The following is a 14750-nucleotide window of genomic DNA, read 5'->3' on the forward strand; positions in this document are numbered from 1 at the left end:
CTGTGATGGTGCCTAAATGGTGTAATAAAATGCCTGTTGATTTAAGGTCAAAACTAGATTAAATTTCAGAAAGGTAAGACTTGGGTTTTTCCAGAAGTGCAGGCAGACTAGAGATTTGGCAGTGAGTCTGGGAATCTATGAGGGCAGTTTAGGAAAGGGATTTTTCCCATTAGATGATGCCCTGAGTAGGATTGTTGTTTTTTAAAAATTATATTTTAATGGTGTTTTTTAAATTCATGTGATTTTATGTATATTAACCACATTGATAAAACATTGGTTATTATTGTAGTAAATATTTTGCAAGTAAATGTTCTGAATCCCTCTACTTGAGAGCCCTAAATGTGATGCAGCAGATCCACATAACCATTCTTTTTCTCAGTTAAGGAACTGAATTACTTTTCTATAGCTGGATCTGTCTTGTGGAATGCCCTGCCCCTGACCTTTAGTGGGCACAAGGATTTTTGCTCTGTATTTATTTTCTATGGATATTTTGGGATTTGGATCTTGTTACCATTTGTTTTAATTCTACTACATTGGGTTGTTTTTCAATCATCATGGTACCGTGCAGATAATACGAGTTTTGCTTTATTTCTTTGTATGCCCGTTTACTTGTCTTTACAAGACACGTAGTACTTAGTTTACTAGTGTATCATTGACATCGTCCACTATCTGTTGGTTCAGCCTTGATATGTTACTACAAGACTGTATTTTATGTTGAAATTGCTATCCCTTCAAGAATCAGGTGTTTCAAGAGCTAAGACTTTAGTTTGTAATTTCCTATTTGTTAGGAACATAGAAAGCATATATTTTAAGAAAACACACCATTGCAAAAAAAAACAAAAAAAAACAACAACAACAAGTGCCTAAAGTAAGTTAACCCTGGTCCTGTGAGTGCTCTGGAGGAGAATTGCTAGGACCGTCTTGGAGACAGTCCTGTTAGGAAGGGTATCGGAATGCACACAGATTAGCCTGTGTACCCAAAGTCTACCCGTTAAGAGGTAGTGGGAAGGCAGACCATGCAACACCTTAGGATCTTACTGAAATCTACTCAAAGTGTGATCGCCAACATTGTGTATTGGATTTTTTTTTTCATAATGCCAATCCTAAAACTTTGCAATTGCTGCATAATGTGACGTGTCCCGAAAACCGGAAATTTAGCCGGGAAACCCCGGACGTGGTTTTATAGGAAAAAAAAAAAAATCGTCGTCGAGCGTGCTGACGTTATCACGCGCGGAAGTGACATCAACCAGGTCAGCTGTGGTTGTTGTATGTGTTGACATTTTTTTTGCCAGGCTGGGAGCTGAAAGCCTCTAAAAGGAGGTAAAGAGGGTAAAATGAAATAAAACTCCTAGAAAGTGAAAAGGGGAAAGAAAGAGGAGGAAAAAAAATAAAAGAGGGCGTCCTTTCTGTATCGGTCTCAACTGCAGAGTAGCCCTTTAAACATTTGGGAAGCCAAGAAAGAAATTGGAAAGCGCTTCCTTATCACCTCTCTTCCGTGCACTGGAGTCAGCCATCAACTGATCTGCCTCTAGGCAACACACGCTCCTGCTCTTCACCCCTGTCTACAAACCGACGAGGAATAATTCTTCCAACCCTCCGCCAACATTATTTCGAGACGACCACCAACTGTACCGTCTCGAGGCGGCGCTCGCGACTCCTTCCCACCTGGCCGGAGAAACGACCAATTGGCTACAGGAATTGCCCCCGCGCGAGCCGGTGCTCGCCTCTTCTCACCCGCCGCCTCCACCACCAATCACCTACGAGGAATTGACCTGCTTTGAGACGGCACGCGCCCCCTCCCGCCCTTTTTTCGACCCACTCTAAATCTGCCCCCCGGCCCCTTCCCCCCGGGGAGTTATGACTATCCTCCCGAAAAAGAAAGCCGGGGGAGGAGCGGCGGGGAGCGGGGGAGCTCCCGGGGACCCGGAGGAGGCGGTACCGGAGCGGCGGGGTGGTGGTGGAGGTGTCGTGGGTAGTTCCGTGGGAAGCCGGCCTCGATCCTCGCCGCCACCGCGCTGCTGGGCATCCCGGGAGGAAGGAGCGGCAGCAGCTGGCGGAGCGGACGGGGGAGTGGGCGGAGGCTGCTGCACGGGACCCGGCCACAGCAAGCGGCGGAGGCAGCAACAACAAGTCGGAATCGGGCCTGGGGGAGTAAGTGGTGGCAGCCCACAGCGAGAAGAGGGAGCTGGGTATAACAGCGAGGACGAGTACGAGACCGCCGCCCGCATACAGTCACAGGACCCAGCCACTGCCGAGCAGGTAAAAGGATAAGGGAGAGGCGGTATAGGTCACTCTTGGGGGTGTGATCTTTCCTTTCCTAAGGTGTTACAACTATAGGAACCTCTGTTGGGAAATAGAGGATACCTTCCCTCATTCACTAATCTCCCAACCCTCTTCTGTCGAATAGGGCAGTAATTCCGAAACCTGGCTCTGGCGGCACCCCAGCCAGTCTGGGTTTCAGGATATCCACAATGAATATGCATGAGAGAGATTTGCATGCACTACCTCCATTGCATGCAGATTTCTCTCATGCATATTCATTGTGGATATCCTGAAAACCTGATTGCCTGGGGTGCCTCCAGAACCAGTGGGCTGATGATCAGAAGCAAACCCAGGTGCAAGAGGCTGTTAGCGCCATACTAGCGCCTGCGTTTGCTACCGCTCCATGATCAGAGCCCCCGAGTATGTGAAACAACACACTCGTGGGCTCTGAATGCAACTAGCATGCAAATGCATGCAAAACAGGGCTATTAGCGCAAGTAGCATGCAAAATGCACGCTAAACCTATTCTTCCCCAGTGATCTGCAACCAGCGTACCAAAGATTGGCTTGCTGGCTGTAGCAAACCCTAATGGCAGATCAGAGCTGGCGTTAGGGTTTGCAGACCATTGGGGAGGAATGGTGAGCCCTGTCCTTGCATTTGCATGCCAGCAGGCCCCCCATTCCCCCCCCCCCAATGCAGCAGCCCTTGCAGGAACCCCAACCCCCCCCCCCCCCCCCCCCAGCGACAGGGGACTGGAAGTCTGGTGCACCTCCTGTACCCTGACCCCCCTGACACAGGTTTGGGGGGGGGGAGGGGGCTGCAGATCCAGTGGGTCTCCAGCCCCCCAACCCCCCCAAGCATCCCCCAGACGTCCCTGGTGGCCCTTCCCTATCCCCCTACCTTGTTAGAAGAGGGAGGTGGCCTTCCTCCTCTTCAATTGCGCCACCTTGAAAATGGTGGCGCCCAGCCCTGTGCATCCTGGGATGTGCTGGGTGAGGCTTCACACCATATAAGGGACCTCCAGCCCCCGTTTCGCTTATCTCGGGGCGGGGGTAGTTAGGGTCTGGTGGTCCCAGGCACCCCCAGCCCCTGTGTTTGACAGGTCAGGACTTTTGACAGCCCAGACCTGTCAAACAAGTGCGGGAGGATTGCACTCAGGCACAGTCCTCCCGCACTTCTACCCTATGATCAGAGAGAATTGCGTGATTGAATTTGCATGCAATTATTTCTGATCATAGGAGCGGTAAAACTCCGCGCTGTTCCAGCGCTATTTTTAGAGCGTTGTTTGGAACAGCGCAGGGCTTTAGATCATCTGTCGACAGGTTTGGAAGCCACTGGAATGTGGATACAATTACCGCATCCTAGGTTGGTCATTTTAAAGGGTGTATTTTCCTTTGCATGATTCATTTGGTTAGTATTAATTATATTCTTCTTGTAAGCTATTGAGTTAAGTTCCTCTTTCCCCCTCTCTTGTTTCCCCTATAAGTATTAGTGAGAAAGCTCCAACTCTATTGATAGGTTAAAGGCTAAGGAAGAGGCAATATAGGTCACTCTTGGGGGGGTGATGTTTCCTTTCCTTTGGTGTTACAGGTATAGGAACCTCTTTTGAGAAATAGAGGATACCTTCTCTCATATTCACTGTAATCTCCACCCCCCCCCCTTCAGTCGAATAGGGCAATAGTTCCAAAACCTGGTTCTGGAGGCACCTCAAGCCAGTCTGTTTTTCAGGATATCCGCATTGAATATGCATGAGAGAGAGTTGCATGCACTACTTCCATTGCATGCAAATCTCTCTCATGCATATTAATTGTGAATATCCTGAAAACCTCACTGGTGGGTGTGCCTCCAGAACCAGGTTTGGAACCACTGGAATATAGATACAATGACCGCATCCTAGGTTGGCCATTTTAAAGGGTGTATTCTCCCTATGATTCATTTGGTTAGTATTAATTATATTCTTCCTATAAGCTATTGAGAGGAATATAATAAGTTCCTCTTTCCCCCTCTCTTGTTTCTCTTATAAGTGTTAGTGAGAAAGCTCCAACTCTGTTAATAGGTTTTTAGAGATTCGTATCTATCAGTTGTATGGGATATAACATTCCTGGATCAGTAGTGGATGTCTATCAGTTTTAGGGTTAGGTCTCCCTGAAAGTTTGTATTGTAGGTGTCTGCTGTATCCAATTTCCCTTTGTCAATATTAAAAATACAGCTCAGCTTGCAGGATAATATTAGAAAGATCCTATGATTATAAAGTGTTTTGCTTTTGGCATTTATATTAAATATATACATTCTTCCTATATACACAAATAAATACAGCTTTACCCTGAATTTATAGGGTTGTTCTTGCAGAAAAATATTTTAACTTGTATTCCTTTTATTAATATTAGCAGTCTCCTGAAAACCAGTCTTAGTATTATTGTCAGCAGTTAATATATAATATTATTGGGATCCTTCTTCCTTTCCTGTTTATGCAAATTCAGGCTCTCTGCTTGCTTTTTTATTCATTTGTTTTGAACTCGTACTACTGTTGTGTTTTGCTCTTGCAGTGTGCTGCATTATAAAAATGCTTTTTAAAAAGGTGCTCTTGTAAGATAAGGAGACTAAGTCCTATGTAGTTTGTCACAATTTCTTTCCTCCCTCAGTTTCATAGGCTTTGGCTTTCCACAGTAAATGATGGGATTTATATCTAATCTGGGCAGATGCCTATCAACCCAGCCCAATACCAGGCCTCATTCCCTGTTTCCTTTTGTTGGTCCTCTTAACCATCTCCCTATTGCTCTTTTATATATCTCCCAAGCATATACCAAAAATCTACCAAAGTGATCGCTTCCTATTTCCACTAATAGGTTATTTCAGGCCTTGCTTATCTTCACCTTCTTTCAAAATTAATAGTTAAAAGGACCCCTGTTCCTCCTCCTTTGTTTTATTAACGAATTTTATAATAATCACTATAACCACCAAAGTTAGTGATACTATGGTAAGAGAGTCCCTGGCCTTCCCATGCACAGGTTGTCACCTCTGTGTTTTGGAAGCCTGACTGTCTTGTACCATTGCTGTTTAGGATTGTAACCACTGTTCCTTGCAGGACTCCAGAGACATTTCAAAGCATAGATGAGATGATGCATCAGGGAAAGAGGCTTTACATTTGATAGAAACGGGGTGACACATGGTGGAAAGGGAAGTATGTTCTGTAAAGATGGGCTCCAACTCAGTCATAGTGGAACTTGGCTGCTGGCATCAACATTATACAAGAAAGAGAACAGTTTTTCATCTATAGCACCGAGAAAAGCAAATGCTCAGTAAGCAGTGCATGGTTAGGAATGAGGTATCTCTGAAGAATACAAACAAACCAGGGAAGTCAGAGAATCCTGATAAAGAGATTGCCATAAAGGCAAAAGTAGCTCAGGTGCTTGTAACTAAAGGTCAGCTAGAGTTGAAAGCTTTTTAAATTATCTTTCAACTGCTGGGTAGTTTGTAATGCAAACAAAAATTGTACTTTGAAGTGTCTGTATGTGAAGGCTAAAATCTAAGAAATAAGATGGGAGAGGAAGCATTGAATGAAGAGGTAGATATAATAACTGACATATTGGAGACATATCACATTGATATGGTGGATCATATTGGTGGAGTGGTAGGGCTAAATGTTAAGAGGGCATTGAGTCAAATAGGATGAAATTTCTGCAGGAAACCAAATGCTGTGTGGAATCTTTATAGATATAAATTCTTTGGATAAATGTCACTTCAGTAAATGCTAGGCAACCAAAGTTTCTAGATATAAAATAAATGTTTTATGGAGCAGCTGGTCCAAGCACAGGCAAGAGGGGAAGCTGTTTTAGACCCATCCTTAGTGCAGTGGTTCCAGGAGCAGATTAGAACTAGCACATTTCTCCATGGAAGTTACTATCTGTCTGTCTGTCTATCTATCTATATATATATAAAATCTGGTTCTTATGGCATCTGAGTAATAGCACCATGAATCTCTCCACTACCAGGCGCACTGTGAAATAATACAAAACCTAAAAACATCCTAACTTAATATACATGTAGCAAGCCTACCATACAATAGTAGCACTAATTCCTATGATTCAGACAATATGAACCCTAGTAGATAGTACTGCAGATATCATACGGGGCCTACTGATAAAACAGGACAAATGGGACTGGTACAGATCACTACACAGGAATGACATGCAAACAGAATACTACATCTTGGTCACATGAAAAGCACAGACAAACCTTCACTAAATATAGAACAAGGGATTATAAATTAGAAATATGAAGAAAAAAATCGAACTGGAAACCCCAAGAAGTCAAGCTAGGCATGTACCACAGTATGGGAGAAATAAAAGCAGAAACGCATTTCCTCTGGACTGAACAAAATACAAAGACATTTGTGATGCACATTTCCCAAAGCTAAAATATTCACTTAATAAATTTCAAAATGAAACATTTTTTTCTTCTTTTGTTTTCTGGGCATTTTATTTTTCCAAGTATGTTGCTCCCAATTTCTCTTTCTGTTTCCTGTCTTCCTTCTGCTTTCTTTCAGTGGGAGCTGTCCATTGTTCTTTCTCAATTTTCATCCTGTCTTCTGCCATTCCCTATTTTCATTTTTCTCTGATATATTTTCTTTCTTTATTTTCTGTCTGTCCACTTGATTCAACCTCTCATTCTTCAGTCCTCCATCTATATTTCGCTTACCTATGAACTTTCCATCTCTTCCTCTTACCCTCTTGCCTCTCACATTTCTCCTGTCTCACTTGGAGTGGCCTAGTGGTTAGGGTGGTGGACTTTGGTCCTGGGGAACTGAGGAACTGAGTTTGATTCCCACTTCAGGCACAGGCAGCTCCTTGTGACTCTGGGCAACTCACCTAACCCTGCATTGCCCCATGTAAGCCGCATTGAGCTTGCCGTGAGTGGGAAAGCGCGGGGTACAATTGTAACAGCAACTTCTTCCATTGCTTCCTATTCCTTTCTCTTCCACCCACTCTCCCATTACTACACTTCTACCCTCTGTACTCGCCATCCTCCTCTCACTCATCTCCTTGACAACCCCCATGGCCTCTCCCACATGGTTCTACCATGTCCAGCATCTCATCTCAGCCTCTCTCTCCCTCCCTACACCCTTGTAGTCCAGCATCTCCTCTCCTCTCTCCCCTCACACTTGTAGCCCAACATCTGTGTCCCCCTTCTCTCTCCTCCTCTACCCATATGGTTCAACATCTCCCTGTCTTTCTCCTCTACCCCTATGGTCCAGCATCTCTCTCCATTCCCTCCCCCCTTCCAAACTGCAGCTGTACTGTTCAGTGGCTGGGGAGGGAGAATGGACAGGAGACATAGCTACACTAACCCTAATGCTGTGCCTCTTCCCAGGTTATGTAGGCAGCAAACCAGGCTTAGCAGGCTTTCTCTCCAGTAGCTCTGCTCTGCCCTGGACTCATGGCCAGGTGCTCACGAAACACACCGGTTAAGAACTACTGCCTCAGTGGAATGCAGTGTTTGGTGCTTGAGGTAACAATGTTGGGGCAACTTGGCAATAGTTCTAATAACGTGATCAAATTTGATTTAAGTAATTGGAATGAAACTACTGCATTAGCATTTAATTTTCAAAAGGGATACTTTGATAAAATGACTAAAATTAGATCATATTTGTCTTTATTGAAAAACAGCAAAAGACATCTCAGCAAATCTTTGCCAATTTTGTTTCCTCATATAACTGTTGAGAACACTTACATATTTACTTACATTATTTTCTTCATTTTATCTCCTCCTCTTTCCCCTCTCCCATCACCTCTTGTCCTTTTTACAAATGTCCATAATTTTGAAGATATATAAACTAACCAAATTATCACCTCAAGCAGCATTCACCAAGTCATATTTGTCAGTGCCAACTCCACTTTTCTGAACCAGTGGGTGTTATCCCTTCCTACCAGCAGGTGAAGGTAGAGAAAACTGAATTCTGCCAGTGACACAGCCAGCATAAAGGAAGATGCTCCCTGGAACAATCCAGTATTTTTCTCTACCTTAAACACAGAAACATTGAAAAATGTAGGCAGATAAAGACCATATGGCCTATTCAGTCTGCCCACCCATGCCATCTATTCTTCCTATCACTCCCTTAGACATCTTATGTACATGTCCGAAGCTCTCTTGAATTCATATACTTTTTTGGTCTCCACCACTTCCACCATTAGGCCATTCCTGAATTCACCACTGTCTCCTGTGCATTAAATATTTAAATGTTTCTCTCATATCTCCTTTCTCTGGCCTTTCTTACAAAGTATACATATTGAGATCTTTAAGTCTGTCCCCATATGCTTTATGACGAAGACCAGTGACCATTTTAGTAGCTGCCCTCTGGACCAACTCCATCCTATTTACAGTAGAAGTCCAAAATTCCAGATTCGGAAAAACTGGACCTCCCGAGAATCCGGACACTGAAAAATTGTGATATCTAGACCGCCCAAGAATCCGGACAAAACCTTTTTCCTCCCCCCCCCACACACGGTCCAGTGTCCCTCCCGTCCTGGCCCTGCCTACAGCGCTCTCGCTCCCCGGTGTACAATACCTTTTCAGACGTCTTCTCTGTTGCGGTGCCAGTGGCAGTCTTACTCACAGGCTGCCTCCGACCTGCACTGAGCCTTTCCCCTCTGACCTCGATACAGGCCAGAGGCAGCCGCTGCAGCAGAGAAGAGTTCTGAAAAGGTATTGTACACCGGGGAATGAGAGAGAAGGGAGGGAGAGACGCCAGACAGTGTAGGAGGGAGGGAGAGGCATAGCCACAGGGAGTGGACCTTGAGGGCCTTTGGGATCTGGGCCCCTGTAACACTAGGGGGCGCTGTGCTTATGACAACACAAAAGCCACCAGACACAATATGCGGTATATCGCTTTTATTGGTGATACATATGTGAACACATACACCAAGATACTTACAGCACCTGCAATTCAGTCAGCATCTGGGAAGACCACCAGGGAAGCACTAGCTCTTCCTCAGAGATTGCAGGGACATCACTGAACCAGGCGTCCCTTACGTTCAGGCAAGCTTCTAAAGAAGGTCAGTGCTCCACCCTCTTTTATAGTGTGAAACAGAGGTGCCTTTCCCAGACTTGCACAAGCTGGCATCCCTTAAACAACCAGCCTGTTTCCCATAACAGAGAATAACTCTCCCAGACCTGCACAGGTTGAAGGTGCCTTTCCTAGAGGTGAAGGTGCCTTTCCCAGAGGTGCTGGCATCCCTTAAACAACTAGCCTGTTTCCCTGTTTCCCATAACAGAGAATATCACCACATAATTACAGCCAAAACATTCCACTCATTCCATCCCCAGCTGACCTTCAATCCCATGTATTACAGCCCCCTCTTATGGGGAGGAGAGATGCTGCATGGGGGAGAGAGACGCTTAATTTGAATTTTAAAACTACTGCTTGAGAATCGGGAAAATCTGGTGCGGGAATAGAGAATGACAGGGGGACAAAGTTTATCCCTGTCCCAGCTACCAAGTATTACATATTAAGGTCATTTGCTTTAAACTTTGTTTTAATTTGTTTATCCAGTCCTTCCATGCACATGGTTTTGCTTTTTAAACTCAAAGGTGAATCCTAAGGGTGGTTGAACAATTAGGTATAAACTGTGTTGTTTCTGACTTTACTTGTTTTGGGCTGCTTTGGGTCCTACTGATCTGTATATCTGCTATCTGGAATTTTGGAAGATGGAAATGAGAAAATAAAAATTTGAGTTTTGGATGTACTCTGTAGAAGATGGTTTACTTTTGCAGTGTGTGTGTGGGTGCCTGTTCTGGTGTGTGTATATGATAATATTTGTATAACTGTCTATATTTATGACAATGATTTCTGAACATTCGGCATCATTAAAGGTCAGACTTTCAGATTCCCTGTTGGGTATATATGCTAATCTCAACTTTGTTAAACATTTCAGGCATATTCATCTACTTGTTCCTATTATATAACTGAGTTCTGTTATTCTGTCTCACTGTATTTTCAAATGTAAGCCACATTGAACCCGAATTTACTTGGGTTAATGTGTGATATAAATGTAAAAAAAAAAAAAATCCTTTATCCTCTACCTTTTAAGACTGCCTATCCAGATGGATGATGATAGCACAAGCAAAGCAAGTTTGGTCCAGTGAAGATTAACTCAATAACTTGTTCCTTAACTGGGCTCTAGTATTACCGTATTGAAAATGCAACCATACCATGCCTCTGTGGTTATGTTCCACTAATAAGTTAAACGATTAAGCGGCATTCTTGAAAAGATTATATAACCTTTGGATGCATGACTAGGAGCAAAGACATGTACTTATTTATTCAATATCACAATTCCTCATGTACAGCCACAAAACAGCCTTTTAGGGTGAATGGTGTTCAAAATGAGCTCCTTTTATTATCTACCAGATAGAAGAGATAAAGAGTTTTCAGTTTTGGCACAGTATAAGTCATCACAAGAACAAAATATAAGAAAACCAGTGGACTGCATTAGGGACTTCTAACCCATTTAGTTATGTTTAAACAAAAGAGATCTACACGAAACAATATTTATTTTTATTTTGACATGCTCAACACAAAATAATACATTTGTTTATCTAACATGTAAACTTCTACAAAACAGATGAAGTGAAGATGTGATTCTATGTGCCCCAATGAAAAGAGAGTTTAATTTTACTTCCATTTAATTTCAATATATTCCATCTTTATTACACCAGGCTTCCCAAGGCAGATTACAACAACAGTTAAAACGAACCCATCAGGCAACAGGATATCCTCACTGAAATTTGGCCATCTGTATTGGATAGAACAGTATAGAAAAATGAGCACAAAATAGAGAGTTTATAACTGCTGTTTCTACCAGCTACCATATTTTTTAAGGTGTTTTATGGAAGGAAATGAATATATTAGTTTTAATTGATGATAATGTTATGCTGTAATTCCTGGTTTGTCCAGTCTCTTTGTATGTAACCTGCATAGAACTGTGAGGTATTGTAGGCTAAAACAAAGTGTTACGTTATTTCATGATATCTATATCTACAGATGGGAAGCTTTCAAATAAATTAAAAAGCTGTCAAAGAAGTAAAAAAAAGAAAAAGATCTTTTGTCCTTCACCTTTTAAGGCACTGCCTATCCAACTGGAACAGCTTTTGACTTTTTACAGATGAACCATGCATAGGCAGTCCCTTATTTCTAATAATCTTTTGATATTGTTTTTAATGGTGTTTGCTATTGTTTTCGGTGAGTGAAAATGGTAGCAAGCTCTGCCTATGGCTAGTAAGCTCCACCTACTGGCTTCAGCCCATATAATGGGCTAGATAGGCTCACCTCATCTCCCGTTCTCAGTCTAACCTCCTTGATTCTAACTGCCAATTCATTCAGATTGGAAGGACAAATCCTTGATCGTGTGATGAGCGTTTTCATTCCTGTCCACCCCAGGTTCCTCTGCAAGGGCAGTTGGGGGGGGGCCCATAGGGATCCTGATGGTTTTTTGGCTCCAGAGCACATTGAGAGAGAAGAGAAGATTCTAACTGCCAATTCACTTAACCTGGGAGGACAAATCCTTGATCGTGTGATGGGCGCTTTCATTCCTGTTCACTCCAGGTCCCTCTGCCGGGGGGGGGGGGGGGGGAGTCAGTAGGGGCCCTGATGTTTTTTTGGCTCCAGTGCCTGACTCAGATGGTTAAGCGGGCCCTGCACAGATCACCTCTTGGGACTAATCCTAGTCCTTACCCTCATCCTCATTCTCTTGGTGGGGAGTCCTGAGAGGATTGATTGACGGGGGCCCTGTTTTGGGGTCTCGGCACTGTAGAACTTATCTGGTTGTTCCGGAGATCTGAGTTCTTTGGAGGGAGAGGGGGAGGACTCAAAGGTCCTGTTGTGCTCCCAGTCCCCCATGTACTCCAGTTCTGGGGAGAATGTGGAGAAGTGATCCCATGTGTTCCAACCCTTTTGTCACAAGGAACTGTCTCATCTTAGAAGTGTCGCAAAGGCTGCCACTTGAAGTCTCGGTGGCCATTTTAAAGAAATGGCAGTAGTAAGAGGATCAGTAGCAGCGGGCAGGAAAGAAGGGGGATTTTTCCTGCCCATAAGAGGCCACTAGACCGTACGTTCAGGGAGTGCCTACATTTCTGCGGGATCCATGCAGGACCCAAGTACATCCCCACAGGACCCAAGTCTTTTCCCACGGGATCCCTGCAGGATCCAGATCAATCCCCGTGGTAACCGCGGGATTCACACTAACCCTGTTCCTGTGTAGCTCTCTAGTTGCAACTTAAAGAAACCAGAATCCTATAGGCCAATTTTGCTGCTTAATTTTGAAGCCAAATGATTTGGTAAAGTCTTAGCAAATCATCTGTCTCGTATTCTTCCGGACAAGTGGATTTTGTGCGAGGCCGTAATATCACTAGGAATGTGCGGAATGCACTAGGAATGTGCAGTTGGTATCTAGTTAGTCCGCTCCCCCTCATGCTAATAAGTTTTGATGCCAAAAAGCCTTTGACTGGGCAGTGTGGGATTATCTGTTTGGGGTTTTGGGTGCATATGGGATATGTGGATATTTCCAGGATGTGATCGGTGCTTTGTATACCTCAGGCAAAGGTGTGGGTGAATGGATTGCTTTTCTCCCCTTTTTTAAAATACATTGTGGTACAAGACAGGGCTGCCCGATATCACCTCTTTTGTTTGTTCATACTTTATACCCCTTGATCTGTGACATTCAGAGAAATCCTGGAATAGAAGCCAGTGGGGAATGGACTCTGGCTATCCAATGGCAAAACGAGGAAAACTTCAAAAGTTCAATAAAAAATGTTTGATGATTGGAGACTTGACACAGTACTGTGTTTCGGCCAAAGGTTTGCTTCAGGAGTCTAGATAAACATATAAAAGCACAACATACTCTGAACCATACACATGAATTATACATCAAAATTAATATATTAGAAGAATGAACTAATAATTAAAAACAAGGTATGACATAAGTAAAACAAGCAATAAAAAGAAACAAAAACAATATGAAGAAATAAGGGTAACTTGCCCACAATAGAATGATTATTAGAACATGTGCATTAAAAAAAGCACATACAGTTAAATTTTAATCCTACTATTTATTTAAATGTACATGAAAAGTTATACTGAGTATATATTTATGAAAGAAGTGCACTGCTAGAAAACGATCCAGTAGAGCATAAGCAGTAGGTCAAAGGAATATATTTCAAATGGGACGCAACCATAAGAAAAGACATACAGAAAGGTGAACATACTCATAGACATGCTAACAACGGAAGTAAATGAAAACTGGCAAAAGTAGACAAGATGCAAACATATGTCCATAGAAATGACCCACTCGATTGGTCCATAGACATAAACATGACTATAAGTTGTACCAGACTGGGCTGCCCGTTATCACCTCTATTGTAGATCTGTGACATTCAGAGGGATCAAGACGCAGATACTTTTAAAATAGCGACCTTTGCTGATGACTTGCTGGCCCATGTAGTAAATCCCCCTACCTCAGTTGCTGCATTGTTAGAGTTTATGACTGAGTATGGGGATTTCTCAGGCATTAAACTAAATCAGGAGAAATCAGACCATGCATGAAGAAGGGATACATGGTCTTGGATGGCATGGACCCTTCTCATTGAAGTGGGTGGGCAGCTCTTTTTGTTGTCTTGGGGTGCTGCTGTCTATGGAGATGCAAAGTATATTTCCATAGCGTCTGATAGATCAATCCATAGACAAGTGGGTTATGTCCATCCACCAGCAGGGGAGATAGAGAGCAAACTTTGACTCCCTATATATGGTCACGTGCAGTCACCAATTCCTCAGTATTCTCTCTATCTAGCAGGGAATGGTCACAAGACTCAGCAGCTCTGCTTTGGTCTCCTCTCCTACTTTGTAGGTGTAGTTGAGCTTGGATTTGGGCTCCTCTCCTACTTTGCAGGTGTAGTTGAGCACTGGTGGGTCTTCTCTCCTGTTTTGCAGGTGTAGTTGAGTTAACCCCCGGGGTTGAGGGCTCTCCCAGGCTTGGGATCGAGCAGTGACACCTGGTGGTGCCAGGTCCCTCCCTTCTTCCCCCTCCCGCTGGAGCCAGCGCAACGTGAGTTTTCTCCTGTTGAAGTAAAAAAAAAAAAAAAAAACCCAGAAACTGAGGAACAGCTGTTTGCTCACTCGGGCAGATTCGTTGCAGCTCCGGATTTTCAGGTACTGAAAGCTTAAGCGGGAGGGGGTTCCGGAAGGTATGGTGCGGCGCCTGTATCCCCTGTCCGCGGTCAAGCGCCGACGGGAGAAGCGCGGCCTTTTTCGGCGTTGCCAGCCTTTCCCCCCCTTTTGCCGCTAGTTGCGGAGCTCCTTCCGCGATAGCCGCCCGTCTCCCGATGGCGACTCCTAATGTATTTTTCCTAGTTTGTGATGGCTAATTTTCGGAACAGGGCGGCTCAGGGAAAGCTCCTAAGTTAAACAGGAGCGCTTTTGCTTGCCGCGTGGTGCCTTC

At 43.9% G+C, this 14750-nt stretch overlaps 1 protein-coding gene across 3 annotated transcripts in view; it reads left to right on the top strand.

Moving 5' to 3' along the window:
• The first annotated feature begins 1265 nt into the window (after positions 1-1265).
• The window catches only part of OTUD5 (OTU deubiquitinase 5), a 200194-nt gene continuing 186709 nt past the window's right edge, over positions 1266-14750 (top strand). For all 3 annotated transcript variants that reach the window (XM_030194009.1, XM_030194011.1, XM_030194010.1), the window contains exon 1: positions 1266-2259. In XM_030194009.1, the coding sequence (XP_030049869.1) occupies positions 1858-2259 (402 nt within the window). In that variant the 5' untranslated portion in view covers positions 1266-1857. The remainder of the gene's footprint in view (positions 2260-14750) is intronic.

Source organism: Microcaecilia unicolor, chromosome 2, assembly GCF_901765095.1.
Source record: "Microcaecilia unicolor chromosome 2, aMicUni1.1, whole genome shotgun sequence".
In the NCBI taxonomy this organism is placed as follows: Eukaryota; Metazoa; Chordata; class Amphibia; order Gymnophiona; family Siphonopidae; genus Microcaecilia; species Microcaecilia unicolor.